Raw genomic sequence first — 16,666 nt, forward strand, 5'->3', positions numbered from 1 at the left:
GTTCGAGGATATGCTCTAAGGCTTTGCCTTGGAGTCCTTCATAGGTTAAAAGTTATCCCCTAAGGATATGTCCTGGAGTCCTCCGTAGGTTAAAGGTTATCCCCTAAGGTTTTACGATGTGGATATGGATTCAATTCCCACGTAGGGTGCCAACTAAACAAATATTTGGTTAAACACCAAACTCTAGGTCAAGGAAACTTGCAAAAATGAAAAGTGCAACGCAAATAGGACTTTGTTGGGTGTGCCAAAGGGAAATTACTTAAGTCAATGTTTAGTTGAAGGGGGGGTCAAGAATTCCGTTACAGTTCAATAGTGTGTACCTCACAATCGAGTCTTCTCCTCTCTTTTTTTTCTTTCTTTTTTTTGTAGAGTATTTCTCACGCTATTGTGATTAAGGAGTGGGGATCCAAGAATAATTGAATCGATCATTCTGTGGCCCCAATTTTAGCTAGGAGAAAATTTCCTCACACTCCAATAATATCGAGGCATTAGGGTCTCAAAGTGGCCTAAAACAGTATGACGAAGGGGTGAGGCTAAATTCAGTCAAATTAGCCCTTTCCACAGCCTTGTCAATGCTTAAATTTCAAGAGACTAAATTACCCTTCTAAAAAGCAAAATACATCTCTTATTCTCTCATTTTGACATGTCGAAGCCCATTTTGATTGTTAAACCAAAACCCCAAATGAAAAAAATAAATAAAATTAAAATAAAATTAAAAAAACACATCATAATCGCGAAGGGCATTGATTCTCATCCTTTCGGCATAACTACCTAAACTTTTTAAAAGGACAAAAATATCCATCCACTATAACTAACTGGATAGTTTTCCGTTCATTTGAACTGGAGAGTATCCTAATTTCTGTCTAACAAGCCCACCTTAACTAACACCCAATTACCCATTCTGCCACATGTCAACCATTCCCGCCAAAAACTCTCCCTCTTAAGACCACGCTTGCACTTTCACATAAAAACTTTAGAGAAAGCTCCGCCAATGGCTTCCTCACGGCTGACTCCTCATTGTCTCTCTCCTCCTCCTCCTCCTCGTCCTCCTCACACAATTCTCTCTCACCTTCAATCCCATCCTCAAGTCCGCTGGAATCCTCTCCCTTTCCGGCTACTCCTCCATAGCTCTAACTCTAGAGCTTGCCTCCCGAACTGGCCTGACCCCCCAGTCTATAGAAGGATTGCCCTCTCTCACCGTCTTCGCTCCCTCCAACGCTGCCTTCACTCTCTCATCTCCACCTTCTCTGTCTCTGCTCCAGTACCACCTCCTCCCCCTCCATTTCTCCTTCCACAACTTCAAGTTCCTCCCCTTCGGCGCCAAGACCTCGACCCTACTCACTCGCTCTGATAGGACTCCACAATAATTTGAATAGAAATAGATAGATATATGATAGATAATGAATTCCAATTAAGGGTTGGAGACAAACCACAAAGACAAATGTCTGATTACAATTCAATAACCCATAGATTCTACAATCATTGTCTTATACTAGACTCACACACGACTACCCACATAACATAATAGATACCCACTAAAACATAACCACCTAAACATAATACTTATCTACCCACGTTACATAACAATTACCCATATGACATAACCACTTCCCATTCCACTACCATGCTGCAACATGCCATAACCCCCTTTTACTGTCATGCTGCCCCAAGTCTCCTTTAACTTTACTCCATGACCGAATCCTGTATGATTGGCACGTCTTCCCCTTTTAATGCCAGATAACGTGGATTAGGATGGTGAGAGGGTTGGGTCCTTTGTGGCAATCTATCATTCGCCCCCCCTTGAAGATTAGCCTTGTCCACAAGGTTAATAGATGAGAACTGCTATTGGAGTTGCTCCGTGTCTTCCCATGTGGCATCTTTTGGAGCAAGATGCTTCCATTGGACCAAAATTTCAGTAAAACACTTAGTTCCTTTTTTGACCCAGCTATAATTAAGTATGTGTAGAGGCTCGATAATTAGATGTGTGTCTTCAGAGAAGGGAGATAGTGTGGTTTAGATGTTAGAAACGTCACATATCTTCTTCTTGAAGAGAGAAACATGAAACACAGTATGGACTTTGGACTCCTCAAGCAGGGCTAGCCTATATGCAACCAAGCCAACTTCCCCTATCACTTGGAATGGACCGAAAAACTTGTTGGCAAGTTTTTGATGAGCTCTACGGAATACACTTTGTTGACAATAGGGCTGTAGTTTCAAGTATACCCAATCACCCACATGAAATCTCACTTTGCAACGCTTGGCATCAGCATATTGCTTCATGCGGTTGTTGGAATTGTGCAGATGAGACTTCAAGTCTCGTAGTAACTCATCACGATTCTGCAAATTGTGATCCACTTCGCTAACTAGGGATGTCCCCACCAAATAATTGACCAAACGAGGTGGTGCTCGGCCATACAATGCTTGGAAAGGGGTTGTCCCTGTTGATGCATGAAAGTTGGTATTATACCAATATTCAGCCTATGCGATAAATGATTCCCACATCTTGGGACGCTGGCTGGTGAAACATCTTAAGTATTGTTCGATGCAGCGGTTGACCACTTCAATTTGTCCATCAGTTTATGGGTGATAAGCTTAGCTCATTTTCAATGATGTATCTTGAAGTTTGAAAAACTCCTTCCAAAATGAGCTAAGAAAAATTGGGTATCTGTCACTCACGATAGAACGAGGTACGCCATGGAGTTTCATCACCCCAGAAACAAAAATTTCTGCAACTTTCTTAGCTGAGTATGGATGACTTAATGCAAATAAATGCCTATACTTTGTTAAGCAGACAACAAGAACCAAGATGGAATTTTTACCTGCCGACAGAGGCAGCCCATCTATAAAATCTAAATTGACATCCTCCCAAACTTGATTAGGAATTGGCAGAGGCTGAAGAAGCCTAGCTGGGGAACGAGCTTCAATTTTATTTCTTTGGCAAACATCACATTCAGAGACAAAAGCCTGGACGTTTGTCTTCATGGCTTCCCAAAAAAAATTCTGGGCTAATCTTTTTAGAGTTCGCAAGATGCCTGAATGGCCTGCCAACTTGGAAGCATGAAACTCATGAAGAATCTCATGCTTGAGGAGTGACTTAGGAGGAATGACAATGCGGCCTTTAAAAAATAGTAACCCATCTCGTACCTTATAGTTAGTCATTAACTCTGGTTGCGCTTGTAGCTTTTGGTGAAGTGTAATCAGATAAGGATCAACCACATTGATCTGTTTTAATTCCTCCTATAAGCTGAAATGTGTACCTTAAATGCCGTCAATAGTTGGAGTGGTTATGGAAATTAGGAGTGGGCTATGTGGCATCTACGACATAGCGTCAGCTGCTGTGTTGGAGCGGCAAGGCCAATTAATGATTTCATAATCGAAACCCACCAACTTGGACACCCATTTCTACTACTCGGGGGTGACGATGTGCTGTTCTAAGAGGAACTTGAGACTTTTTTGGTCCGTTTGTATCTGGAATTTGTTGCCCAGCAAATATGGTCGCCACGCTCGGATTGCCTCCATGATAGCTAGCATCTCTTTGGAGTAGATTGACCATGCTCATTTAGAGGGTCCCAGAGCCTTGCTCAAATATGCAATGGGTCGCCCATTTTGGCTCAAGATTGCTCCAATTCCGTAGTCTGATGCATTTGTCTGTACAGTAAATTTGTTAGTAAAATCAGGTAGCGCCAAGACTGGCGTTGTCACCATGGCCCTTTTTAAGGTCTCAAATGCAACATTGGCCTTCGGGTTCCACCCAAAATTTCCCTTCTTCAACAAGTCTGTTAATGGGCAGCAATAACTCCATAATTTCACACAAACTTGCGACAATAGCCCGTAAGGCCTAAAAAACCACGCAGTTCCGTGACTGTTTTCGGTGGCAACCAAGATTGCATAGCATCAATCTTGCGATTATCAACCCTCACCCCTTCCTGAGAAATAATATGCCCTAAATTATCCACTTCAAAAGCCCTAAATATACATTTGGAGGGCTTCACAAAGAATTTTTGAGTACTTAATATCTCAAAAATTTTACGCAGATGATCTACATGCTCATTCCAAGATTTGCTATATATGAGTATGTCGTCAAAGAACACCAAAAGAAATTTCCGTAAATAAGGTCGAAATACCTCATTCATGGCTGCCTGGAATATGGATGGTGCATTGCATAGGCCAAATGGCATCACCACATACTCATAGTGACTACTATGGGTTCAAAAGGTTGTCCTATGTATATCTTCCGGTTGAACTCGGATTTGGTGGTAGCCTGCTCGTAAGTCCAACTTAGTGAAATGGACTGCACCATGGAGTTCATCTAACATGTCATCCACTGTAGGAATTGGAAATCGATCTTTAATGGTTACCGCATTTAATGCCCGGTAGTCCGTACAAGACCTCCACGACCCGTCCTTTTTTTTAACCAATAAAATTGGCGATGAAAAAGGACTTGTGCTAGGCCGGATGAGCCTCGTGGTTAGCATCTCCGTCACTTGCCACTCTATCTCATTTTTTTGAAAGTTTTCAATGGACTGACCATCCCATTGAAAACTCATCGTCATTGTTTTCCAGTTACATAGCACGGGCCCAAGAATTTCCAACCACTGAATACCCAATACAACATCTAACCCATGCAATGGTAAGGAATATAATGTAGTGAAAAATTGAAACCCTTGTATGGAAATTAGCACATTCTCATACCTCTCTTGGCACTGTAGCCTTTCACCATTTGCTACCTTGATAGCAAATTCTTCCACTGGTGTTATAGGAAGTTGTAGTGCTTGAGCAACCTTATGATCCATGAAATTCTGGGTAGACCCACTGTCAATCAAGATGATCAATGTCCTTCTACCAATGACAGCTTTGATACGCATGGTTTTGGGTCCATTACAACCGACAATGGCATGGAGAGAGATGAACGGTTCTTCCTCCTCCGCAACCGGTTTGCCGTCTATTGCTCCTTCAAACGAGTCTCCATCATCATCCATTGCATCTTCCGTGGTGTAAGCTTCAAGGAAAAAGCTTCAGGTTTTTGACACCGGTGTCCCGGCTTGAATTTCTCATTGCAAGAAAAACATAAGCCCTTCTCTCGACGTTTTTGCATCTCCTCCTATGACAATTTCTTTGCACTTCCAAACGAATATGCTCGTGTTGCTGGTATTGCCGCAGATGGCCCAGTCGTGGTTGTTACTTGCCCATAAGATTGTTGCATGAAGTTAGTGTAGTGGGACTTGGGCCCTTCACTTCGCGTTGTCTTCCGTGATTTTGAGAGATTTTCATCCCTCATGCTGCCACCTCAATGGCATCACGAAGGGTCTTGGGTTTAAACATTCGAATTGCAGAGACAATCCACCTGATTTGCTAGACATTCAAACTCTTGTTGGAATTCCCGCAATGTCCCAACTTGCTGGATTTTGGTAAGTGCTTCATCATAGTCCTCAATTTCAATAGGACCGAAACGGATCATCAACTCCCGTTCAAATACCTCTCAAGTAATGGCCAACCGTTCCTCCTGATACAGCTTCTTCAACCATTGCCACCATTGATTGGCCTCACTTTCTAGATGAAAGGTGGCCAACGACACCCGTTGCTCCTCCGGAATTTGCTTATAGTCGAAGTATTGGACTACCCGGTTTATCCAAACTGTAGGATCGTCACCAGAATAACCGGGAAAATCCAGTTTAGTGAAACCATTTGATCCCTTAGAACCATTTGAATGCTCAGTAGAATGATCCCCATGCCCTTGAAATGATCCTTGATCTTTTATTCTAGATGACTCGCCCTTCTCGAGAGACTTGGAGAATAATTCCCTAAGCTCACGAAAAATAGATTGTGACTCCATACCCAGCTTCGCAATTCCTTCTTTTAGCTCATGTATTTCTATCTCCATTTTCTCGATGCAATCCTTGTTGGTAGCCATGCTCTGATACCAAATTGATAGGACTCCATGATAATTTGAACAAAAATAGATAGATATATGATAGATAATGAACTCCAATTAAGGGTTGGAGACAAGCCACAAAGACAAATGTTTGATTACAATTCAATAACCCATAGATTCTATGATCATTGTCTTATACTAGATTCACACACGACTTCTACTCACACATGACTACCCACATAACATAGTAGATACCCACTAAAACATAACCACCTGAACATAATACTTATCTACCCACGTAACATAACAATTACTCACATGACATAACCGCTTCCCATTCCACTACCATGCTGCAATGTGCCATAACCACTTCCCCTTTTACTATCATGCTGCCCCCACGTTGCCCCACGTCTCCTTTAGCTTTACTCCATGACCGAATCCTGTATGATTGGCACGTCTTCCCCTTCTACTGCCAGATAACGTGGATTAGGATGGTGAGAGCGTTGGGTCCTTCGTGGCAATCTATCATGCTCTTCGCCACCACATCGCCGTCCGATGATCAATGCGTCTCCTTAAACAACGTCACGGTCAACTAGTTGCCCATATACGCCAATGGGTCTTTGATAATCTTTGGGATCGATGAGTTCTTTGACCCCCTTTTTCGTGTTTCTTTTGAATGTGCAGCCTCCATACCAAATGCTGCAGTGGTTAATTTCTTTGTTCCCCAAAGCCTACAAAATGCTGAGCCACTGCAAATAGAGCCGATAGCCGATTATACACACGAGGCGCCAGTGCAAACAGAAGTACAATGGAAATTTTCATCTTCATCTGGTAATGGTTTTGAGGAGAATGCCACAGGACACTACAACTTTTCTACTTTTAATTTCATTACTTCATAGTTTTCTTAATTGATAGCTTTGCCTTCTCTATTTCATTCTGGATTCGATCTGCTTTTGTACAGATTGGTATGGGTACCGTAAGTCCTCACTATTTCAGTCCAAGGTACATGGAGTAGTAGTCTATTACTTCCTGTGTTGCTTCTTGTATCGATGAGCTGTTTGGTTTTCCCAGATTGGGCCTCTTCTCTGTATATCTGATGTAAATCAAGCAATGCTGTTGAGAAGAGCATAAAAATGTGCTCTTAGAAATCAAGCTCGGTTTCATTTCTTGTGAATTTCTTTTACTTTTCCTTTCAGTTTCTCTTTGGTTGAAGAGATTTTAACTGAACAGACACCTATTTGATCCAAAATTTTGATAGCTTGAAGTAGTACAGTACACGATAAATAGGAGACTACTGAAATTAATCCACTTAATTACTAGCTCAACCCCCCGCGGAGCCAGAGTTTTGGTTCAAATGGGCAAGATTAAAAACTAAATTTGAACAAAAATTGATTAAAAACACGCCTCACCCAACAAACGCCGTTTTCCGTAGTTTATCAATCTTCTGAGACAAAATTAGAACAGTATCCTTCTTCCCCTCGTCAAGAAGAGCTTGTTTCAGATTACTAAACATCTGTGCTGGAGGCCGAATGCCGGCATCTAACATCTCATCAAAGTATTTGCAAGCATCATCTAATTTGTTCTCACGGCACAAGCTGTTGATCAATGTAGAGAACATATGCATTCCAGGTAGGACTCCCTTGGTCTTCATCTGATCCCAAACCCTTATTGCCATATCCACTCGCTCCTCCTTACAGAACATCCTAACAATGATCTCATATGTACTCACGGTTGATTCACAGCCAGGTTCGCTACTCATTCTCTGGAAAATTGTGAAGGCTTCTTTGGTTCTGCGAGCCTTTATCAAGTGATGTAAAACTATATCATATGTTCGAGAATTTGGACCAACTCCAGATTTTCTCATCTCATCAACCACCCTATACGCATCATACATCCGCACCGACCAACAGTAAGCCCCCACGAGAGCATTGTAAGTGGGTGCCTCCGGTGCAAAACCACAAGCCTTAGATCGTTCAAAAAACTCGATTGCTTCACTTAATCTCCTCTCGGAACCCAATCCATTAATCAATGTACAAAATACATGAGGACTTGGCTTGCAGTTTTTTGCTTCCATTTCACGAAACAACTCAATTGCTTCATCATACTTCCTAGCCTTGCAATGGGCGTTGATAATTATACCATAAGTCACCACATCCGGCTCGAACCCTTCTTCCCTCATCTCCCTATAAACCTCATTCAACCTCAACAAATTCTGTTCTTGACCCCATCCCTCCAACAAAATTGTGTACGACTTGATATCCGGGGTGAACCTTCTCTTCTTCATTTTATCAAACACCTCTTGGGCTTTACCTGCATGTCTTGACTTGCTCAAAGTATCAATCAATCGATTGTAATCCGACGCTTCCAACTTCACTCCAAACTTCTCCATCTTCTCAAAGGCCTCTATGGCTTCTTTAACCTTCCTCGCTCTCGCATATCTCCGCACAATCAATGCAAAAGTCTCTTTATTCAACTGCCCTTTACGCTTCATGTCACTCACCAAATCCCATATCAGCTTGAACTGTTTTATCTTACCCAGAGCCTCAATCAAAGCATTATAACTCTCCGTACTATGCTTAAACCCCTTTTGCTTCTCAGCCCACTTGAAGAAAGATAGTGCAACAGCACCCGCATTGCCCAGCTTCTTCAAGACCTCCGCAACCAGCACTGGAGACACCTCAATCGAAGCCCGAGCGAGGGAGGCCTCTACAGAAGAGCCAGAGCTTTTTGATAGTATTTTACAAATCCTTTCAGCGTCTTCAAGAACTCCGTCGCTTACAACAACATCTAGCATCTTGTCATTGGCCTCAAATGGGTTTTTTATTGCGACGAGAGAAGTAGAGGCATACGATCTAAGAGGAACAGTTTGAGTTGTTGGTGAACAAGAAATATTAGGGAAGTGATTGGTGGGTGTTTTGGATGCTTTTTGTAGGAAATTGAGAAATCGCGTGAGACCCATTTGAGAAACAACGAGATTTGACTGAATCCAACCAAGAGGAGAAAGATGAGATTGCCAGAGAAATTGTTTAGGCGGGGAAACTATATGGCAAGCGCAGGGCTGTCTGAGATGAATGCTTTCGTACCTTTCGGTTACTGTGCTAAATAAACGCCCAATTTCTCTGTAATATATTCTTGTTATACCGAAGGTTTAAAAAAGCTCTTTCAAATTTATAGTCGCTTTAAACATATCATTATTTAACAAGTTCTCATAAAAGGTTGCTCTTAATTTCTATATCAGGTCTGAACCAGCAACTGATGTCCCTCCCTTTAGCCATTTAAGTCATTGGGCTGACTGAAGATTTCAAGTATAAAGCAAAATTGTGAGATCACTTGGTTCACCAAACAAATGGCATCTCCTTCCATAATCCAGCTGATGGCAAGAATTCCATTTAGGAGATAGTATGATGCCATTTACTGCAATAGTTATTTATGCAGCTCGTTTTTCATAGTTGATTAAAAATTTAAAAGCTTAAAGGTCGCTTTGTGTTTAACTCGAGAGTGATTGAGGTCCTATGCAATTTCTTAATATAAGTCCTCATAATATCAAAAACAAGCAAGATAAGTTAAAAGGTGACCGACCCGCTTCTTAAGGTGGCCGGCCACCCAAAGGAGATGCTTGGTGTGGGTCAAACATCCTCCACCTTTGAGGCATGGTTAGCCAACCCTAAGGGAGTAGTTGAGGTGGTCCCCGCACCCTCAAAGGGTGATTAGCCACCCTCATAATTGGCTTAGGAGTGGTCGACTACCCCTTAAAGTTATAGCCAACTACCCCCTCACCCTTTAAAAGGATGGTTAGCCACCTTAAGGGGTGGCTTACAATGGCTGACCATCCTCTCAAAAGTTAAGGAGCCGATCGGCCTCCCACATAGCTAGCTTGGGAATGGCCACCGACACCCTAACTTCTTTTATTTTTTTGGTTGTCAACCATCCCTCATTGTTTGAAAGTGTAATTGCCCCAACTACCATTGGGGTGGCCAACCACTCCTTGGGGTGAGAGTGTGGTCGGCCTACCCACAAGCACCCTTTTGGGACAGCCAACCACTTCCTCAAAAGGTGAGATGGTGGTCGGCCATCCCTCAACTTTTCTTATTTTTTTTTAAATTAAAAAAAAAAAAAAAAAAAAAATAGTACTTACAGTGAGGGTGAGAGAGAGAGAGAGAAAGAGACTAGATTACATTAAAATGCATAGTTGAACACAACTTTAACCCAAAAACCTAAGCTAATGGACTAAAGTCCACTTAAGTATATTAAGTACTCATTTTTTTTATATATATTTTCTCAATGTGTAACTCAACGCTCACAACATAAAACAATACAATAAATTAGAATTTAAAGAATGAACTTCTACTCACAGCATTCAAAAAAGTGGCTAATACAATGTGATGACGGGTAGAACATACAACAAAATGCAAACGGCAGCACAAAGAGGGAGATCCTCTTATTGATTGAAAGACTTGGTGGCTCTATAATAAATAATAACCCCCAAGCTACAACAACACTGCCTAAAACCTCAAGTGAATTCACTTGCTTCCCTTCAACTATGCCCTGTTATAAACACTAGTAAGCCTCTGGCTCTGGATGTAGAACCTCCAACAAATTAGGCTGAGTGTCTCAAGAATGTATCTCAACTGATGGCAGTCCCTGAGACCAATCACGAATTCAGATGCAAACAAATTGCACCTTACCTCAAAACCTCTCTCTATAACTCTCAAGTACCTTCATTTGCACTGGTCCGACTGTGAATTCCAGTCATCAACAAGACTCGTCATGGACTCTTCAAACTTCTTTGCTTGAGGCCCAGGCTTGAAGATATTGACATCACCCCATTGGGAGCAAGGATCCATCAACCAGCTTTGCCTCCCAGAGCACCATGCTCCTGGGGCAGCCCGGTTTTGCCCTCGCATGAGAATTTTTTCATCAACCATGTTCAGCACAGGGTCATCTCTGTGGAATTGTCTTGCAAAAGCAGCTCCACTTTGGACCATTTGATCAAAATCAGAGATATTGAGGAAGTGGGGTTCCATCTTGGGGGGATTATCCCAGATCATATATCTCAAATCACTGTTCACAGTCGTGTTCATAAACTCTGGTGAATTGCATATGACAGTGTGAAAATATCCTTCTTGGGACAAAACTACGTTGGTAAAATACATCAGAAGGGTTCGAGGTAGGTTATCCCAACCAAGTACACAAAATTCCAGAAAGGGCCGGCTCAAGACGACCCATGGGGAACCTGCAAAGTAATATTGTTGAATATATAGCACTCCCACAAGTATACCTATAAATGTAACTTTGGTATTGTAGAGAATAGACTTTACCTGTGAATACTTTGAAAGCATCAGGTGTTTGCCGCTTCTCTGTAGCATGAAAAATTTGACTTCTCCTGGCTAAGTATATAGCCGGATCAACTACAATAGGTTGAACCCTTTGAGATCTGCATAAAAAGATATTGGACCAACAATATTTAGATTGAATTAAAGTAAGTCCCTTCAAAGAAGATGCCAAAATTAGCGAAAAGGGTTTGCCTACTCTTTCCATCCAAGTTCGCTGGTATGATCAATGAAATTGAGGCCTCTACTAACAGAGGAGAACACATGGGACAGGTCTGAAAGTAGATAACAGAAACAAACATCAGAAAGTAAGAATCAACCATGAAGACAAACAAAAACAACACAACTTAAATTCACAAAATAAATTTTGAAAATTCTCGGGACATGTAATGAGAGAGAGAGAGAGAGAGAGTCCCGGGACAGTTCAGAGAAATTTATTACATTTATCACATTAGGCTTGATGGGTATATTTAAATAAGAAAAAGGAGGACAAAGACCCAGACATGATACCAGTGATCGAAATCTGAGGTTTAAAGCTGTAATTGAAGTCAATATGTCATGAGCTGGCTAGGCCAGTATCAGGGTAGAAGAAACCACTTCCAATCTCAAAGACAAATAGATCATCCCATCCACCAAACAAAAAAAAAAGATGAATGTTTGTCTCAATTGGACTAATATGCTTTGAAGAATTGCCTAAGAGACCTCTTCACTTAAATCAGCATCTAGGAAGCCGCTGCTACATGCTATACTGTATTAATGCCTAGGCTTGAGATATGCACTAAGAACTGGGTGTCAAGTCGGTGGCTTGAAAATTCCAACATTATTATGTTCTCTTTAAGAATGGACAACAACCATCCCCATGGTTTTACGAAAGACATTGCCAGGCTATTAATATAGATATATATTGAGGGCTTTGGGATCTCAATTTAGGCTTTTCTCATCTTTTATCACTATCACTATTGCAGCAGTTTGTTCTGTGCTCTGTTCTCCATGTCCAAATTTTCAGCTCCATCATTTTCCTACGATATCATACTATAGATAATGTGCTCTTTTAATACCCTTTTCTTCTGGTTGGAAGGAGGGGATTCACTTGGAATAAAAATTTGCAAACAGGATCATTTACTATTGCAGTCACAACAAAGATTTGGACAATAATGTGTCAAGACCACAGATTGATTTACAGTTTCCAGACAGATATATTGACAAGAAAGTCTTAAGACAGCAGATCGATATACCGTTTTTTATTACAAGTTTCACTGCAGAAGAAACTTGTTGCAAAAAAGAACTGGTACTAATTGTTGTAGTTTGCATGAACGGTTCTCACAAACCCAATAACTCTTTTTTTTTTGATAAGTCCTAATAACTCTTCTAACACTAATATATGGCTTTCATCATTTAAGTTATTTTTATTTCATCATTTTCAGGATTCACAGTATCCCCAAAAAATCATTTTAATTTCAGGAGAAGTGAGCAATTTTACCCAAACCATATAGGACCAATGTTGACAAAAATAAAATATACAAATATCTTATCTCCTAGTTGATATATTTCAATTCTAGCTAAAAAATAGTATCTAAAACTTCTATCGACATGCTATTTTTTAGTTGTGGCTTCACTGAGGGACCTCCTTTGCCTAGGTTCTTTAACCGCACTCTTGAGAGACAAAAGATTGGTTTAGAAACTTCAAAGTTCAATATTGCCCTAGTCCCTGTAAAACAAAACAATTTTATAGACTGATATGCTACTTGTTAGCTGCTAAAAACTAAAGGCAAGCCTCTTCACCACCTGTGACCTAGATTACCTTGTAATGCAGAAAATACAAGAAAGCCCAGCCACTGCAAAGACACATCAGAAATTTCACTCCAACTCTAAATCTCATTATAGGAGAAGGTATAGACATTCCTAAAAAGCACATTAGAAATTTCACTCTTACTCTAAAACTCATTATATGAAAAGATATAGACATTCCTTCTAGTAGAAGATACTGTCTTTAATCTCAAGGCAGTTCTCATAACTATTTTTTCACATTATGTTACATGGGAAAAGGAATGTACCATAATAATATCTTGGGTGCAACAAGGAAAAACAAGATTTGGCTGTTTATGGGACACTGGAGCTTATGTTAGCTTGGGCCTCTAAGATCCAGCTCAGAAACATGCACATTTTATATTATCTGCAGAAACAACATCCCAGAGTACCAAGTCTAAACTAAGCTTAACCCAGGTAATGGTTTTTTTTTAATTAAAATTGAGAGCATAGAGAACCCAAAAAGTTCTTAAGCAAACTAAGCTACATTACAAAAGAAATCTATGGGGCTAAGCGAAATTACACAAGAAACCCAAGGAACTTGTAAACAGCATTAGGATGAAAACACATATACAGTAATCCATCTCAAATTGGCATCAGAACCCCAAGACCACCTCACATTCAACAATTTCAAGTACAACATAAATAAGAAAAATCAAGGCATCAACCTTAACAGTTTTAGCACAATAAGAAACTAGTTGATTATATAAATAAATAAATAGCACCATAGATAGTCAAAGAAAACCTATAAGACCATCTGTAAAGAACATATGGTATCTCACTATCTCAACATAATTGTTGCTAGACTTCAAAATGCCGAATGGTTGGACTGCCACAGGATTGACCATAAACCAAATATCCAATTTCCTGATAAAACCCAGTGCTACAAAGAACTGAATCGCAGAGATTCTGCCCTAATGAAGAAGCTTTCTTGGGCAAGTAAGAATAAACACCATGCCCTGAAACAGTTGACCACATTGCAGAAAAGGAGGGGTGCAACAAGATGGCTTCGCATGAGGTCACTCGTGACTCATCCTAGCATACTCATAAACACACTAACTACAGAGTAATAATGGGATCTACTGGACTACTGGTAGTATGATCACACACTAAATTTTCTGGAAAACAATGTTCCCAGCAGCAAATGGTTAGGTGAAGCATTTTGAACTCCAAGAATGCGCAGAGAAACCTGAATTTAGAATCTCATGCGTCTTCCAACCTGAGCACTACTGACTCTGAAGTTCAAGAAACATTCTCAAGCTTTTAACCACTTGATTTTCAAGTTCCAGAAATACCATAAATATACTCTAAATTGTAAACAACCTGAGTTTCAAGAACATGACTTGCAAAATATCAAAACTGGTGCTTCAATCTCCATTACATGATTCCTATGGTCTCAATTTGATACTCTTAGCATGTCCTTGCAAAAAAGAATGAAATACGAATGGATTGCATTCGAAAATAAGTATACCAGTATAAATTGTAACTATTTCTTTAGTTTCCGAGCCTGGAAGGAACAAGAAAAACATCTTGTTCTTTCTTCAACAATTTCTGATCTCTAGTGTACCTCTAAAAAGAATTTCAATCCAGATGAAGTTCTGACCATCTGTCAGAGAAAAAAGAATGAATGGATCTTGTAGGATTCCGAAGAAATTCTTCAATTTCTTCCGAAAGCAAATGATTATTCATCTGGTCAGGCCAACAGCCAACAAGGGGCTGTTGATTTGATGGGACAAACTGATTGATGGGAGTTGATTTTGTTAGGAGGACATCTGGTCACCCTGCCTCAGGCCTTTCTCCCCAAAAAAAGAAACCACACAGCTCCCCATTGATATTAATAAAGAACTTAACTGTGGTGGATTGAGCTTTAGAAAGCCGTTGCACGTTAGCGCATCCGTTCTCTTGCTGCATCCTTTTTATTGCTATAGCAGCACCGTCTGCTAAAATTTGTCCCTTTTTGATGCATTTACCTCACGGAACAGAGTGACAGAGACTTCAACAACAATCACAAAGAAACCCCAATATTATTAGACTAACCATGATCATACTAAGTTCAAAAAAATTGTACCAGACCAGTAAATAGAGTCCTACCTAGACCAAACTCATCTTTCATGAAAGTTGAGAATCAAGATTTGTCTCTTATTGTGCTGAAACTTTGTCAAACAAAAAACAAAAATTTGCCACACCAAATGTTCCTAAAAGTAGAATCGTCCACTAAATCGGACTCCTATACCACCCCTATTAGTCACTTACCATAAAAACACTATAACCAATCCAAGAGAATGAAAGCAAATAAACACACAAACTCAGTTACAGAATCAGCATACCATCCTGAGTGAGCAACGGGTAGTCCAGCGCGCTCAAAGTAACAAACCAATTCCACCCACCATCCATTCTCAACAGTATCGCCGCGGCGCGCAGCGTGGTGGCGATATTAGAGGAGCCCATATAGGTAAGGCGATCGGGCTTGCCCATCACATCCACATTCCCAAAGGCCTCAATCGCCGGCACTGCCCTGACCGAGGCGGCCAGGCGGTTCCTCTCATCGTCTGATGCCTCCGCCGCGAGGTGCAGAAGGTAGCGATTGCGCGGGTGATAGACAGCGAGCAGGAGGCGGAGGATCCGGTCGGCATCTCCGCGACCGCCGTAGATGTAGTAGGCGAATGCTGGTGGGTAGTGCGCGCCGTGGTGGATGATGGAGGGGAAGGGCTTGGGTGAGCTAAAGGAGGATAGGGATGTGAGCAACAAGAGGAGCAGAAGCGACAGCAATGCGGCTATGAAGAGGGTGAACAGCCATTTCTTCTCAGCTCCCATAATGCTCTCGTTATTGTTGTTGTCGGTTTTAGGTTTGTGTTTATGTGTTTTTTCTATTTCAACTCGGGTGGTCCTTTTGTGGGAGTTATCAAAACAAGGATTTTGAGATGTGGGTTTGCCTGATTTTGGGTTTTCAGGGAGTTTGGGGAACTGGGTCACTGGGGATCTTGATTTCTGTGGATTTCACTCTCCGGTTTGGGAGGATGCCGAACATGGGTGCTCAGGAAAATATTAGATCACATACTGTCAAATTTTCTCTCCCAAAATATTTTTACTTTCTCTGTCACTCTCTTTTTATGTCAACCTTTTTCGTATAGATTCATGCACTGTGTAGCGACGCTAGGGTTTCGATTGTCAGGTCAGATTTGTTGTGCTCGAAGAAAATGGAGTTCCTTCTCTCTTCTTTTCATACTAATATTTTGCCTCATCTCTGAAAAAGCCAAAAAATTATGAAGACGTAGATTATACTTTACTTGTGTAAACAGTTCAAGTCTACTGCTCTCCACCTTTCTCAAAGAACGTGAATAAAACGCGCCGTGATTGTAGTTCTAGGACATTACTTGGACGACAGGATTGTGGTACACGCGCTTTTGGGGAAGGTGGGTGGAGACGGCCGAGCTGTGTGTGTCGGAGCAATGGGAATTGCTATTTCCAGAGGTGGTAAGTTGATGGAAATAGCAAGTTTGGTGGTGGAAATAGGCGAGACAGTTTTTAAAAATAGAGGGGCGAAAGTGACGTGTCGAGCTGCGATGGCCTCGGGCAACGATACGATGACCATAGGGATTTATGTCTCTTGTTCTGTTTTTTTTTAATATTTAATCAAATGGAATTCTTAAACATTAAA

The 16,666-nt window shown here is 41.0% G+C and overlaps 2 protein-coding genes, 1 long non-coding RNA gene and 1 pseudogene across 3 annotated transcripts; 1 reads left to right on the forward strand and 3 right to left on the reverse strand.

The window, feature by feature from the left end:
- Nucleotides 1-1,064: 1,064 nt before the first annotated feature.
- On the forward strand, nucleotides 1,065-7,080 carry LOC132178200 (putative fasciclin-like arabinogalactan protein 20; annotated as a pseudogene).
- Nucleotides 7,081-7,164: 84 nt separating this feature from the next.
- Nucleotides 7,165-8,999, reverse strand: LOC132179116 (pentatricopeptide repeat-containing protein At1g71060, mitochondrial). Its single transcript, XM_059591759.1, has one exon. It carries the CDS (start codon nucleotides 8,829-8,831, stop codon nucleotides 7,278-7,280), a length of 1,554 nt encoding a protein of 517 aa, XP_059447742.1. The 5' UTR covers nucleotides 8,832-8,999; the 3' UTR covers nucleotides 7,165-7,277.
- A 1,121-nt stretch (nucleotides 9,000-10,120) lies between these two features.
- LOC132178949 (beta-glucuronosyltransferase GlcAT14A) lies at nucleotides 10,121-16,239 on the reverse strand. The gene is made up of 4 exons (XM_059591535.1): nucleotides 15,336-16,239; nucleotides 11,402-11,477; nucleotides 11,191-11,306; nucleotides 10,121-11,105 (listed from the first exon to the last, which is right to left on the reverse strand). The coding sequence occupies exons 1-4, from the start codon at nucleotides 15,820-15,822 to the stop codon at nucleotides 10,591-10,593; spliced, it is 1,194 nt and encodes a 397-aa protein (XP_059447518.1). The 5' UTR covers nucleotides 15,823-16,239; the 3' UTR covers nucleotides 10,121-10,590.
- Nucleotides 14,537-15,327, reverse strand: LOC132178950 (uncharacterized). The gene is made up of 2 exons (XR_009439877.1): nucleotides 15,100-15,327; nucleotides 14,537-15,001 (listed from the first exon to the last, which is right to left on the reverse strand). It is a non-coding gene; the product is annotated as an uncharacterized LOC132178950 (long non-coding RNA).
- Nucleotides 16,240-16,666: the final 427 nt, after the last annotated feature.

This window comes from Corylus avellana, chromosome ca4 (assembly GCF_901000735.1).
Source record: "Corylus avellana chromosome ca4, CavTom2PMs-1.0".
Lineage (NCBI taxonomy): Eukaryota > Viridiplantae > Streptophyta > Magnoliopsida > Fagales > Betulaceae > Corylus > Corylus avellana.

Bases quoted from the DNA above. Each gene is read 5' to 3' on its own strand.
- LOC132179116 (XM_059591759.1), bottom strand. From the start codon at position 8,831: ATGGGTCTCACGCGATTTCTCAATTTCCTACAAAAAGCATCCAAAACA.
- LOC132178949 (XM_059591535.1), bottom strand. From the start codon at position 15,822: ATGGGAGCTGAGAAGAAATGGCTGTTCACCCTCTTCATAGCCGCATTG. The intron at 11,478-15,335 runs GTATGCTGATTC...ATCTACTTTCAG, and splicing joins CCCGTTGCTCACTCAGGATG to ACCTGTCCCATGTGTTCTCC. The intron at 11,106-11,190 runs GTAAAGTCTATT...ATTACTTTGCAG, and splicing joins TGCTTTCAAAGTATTCACAG to GTTCCCCATGGGTCGTCTTG.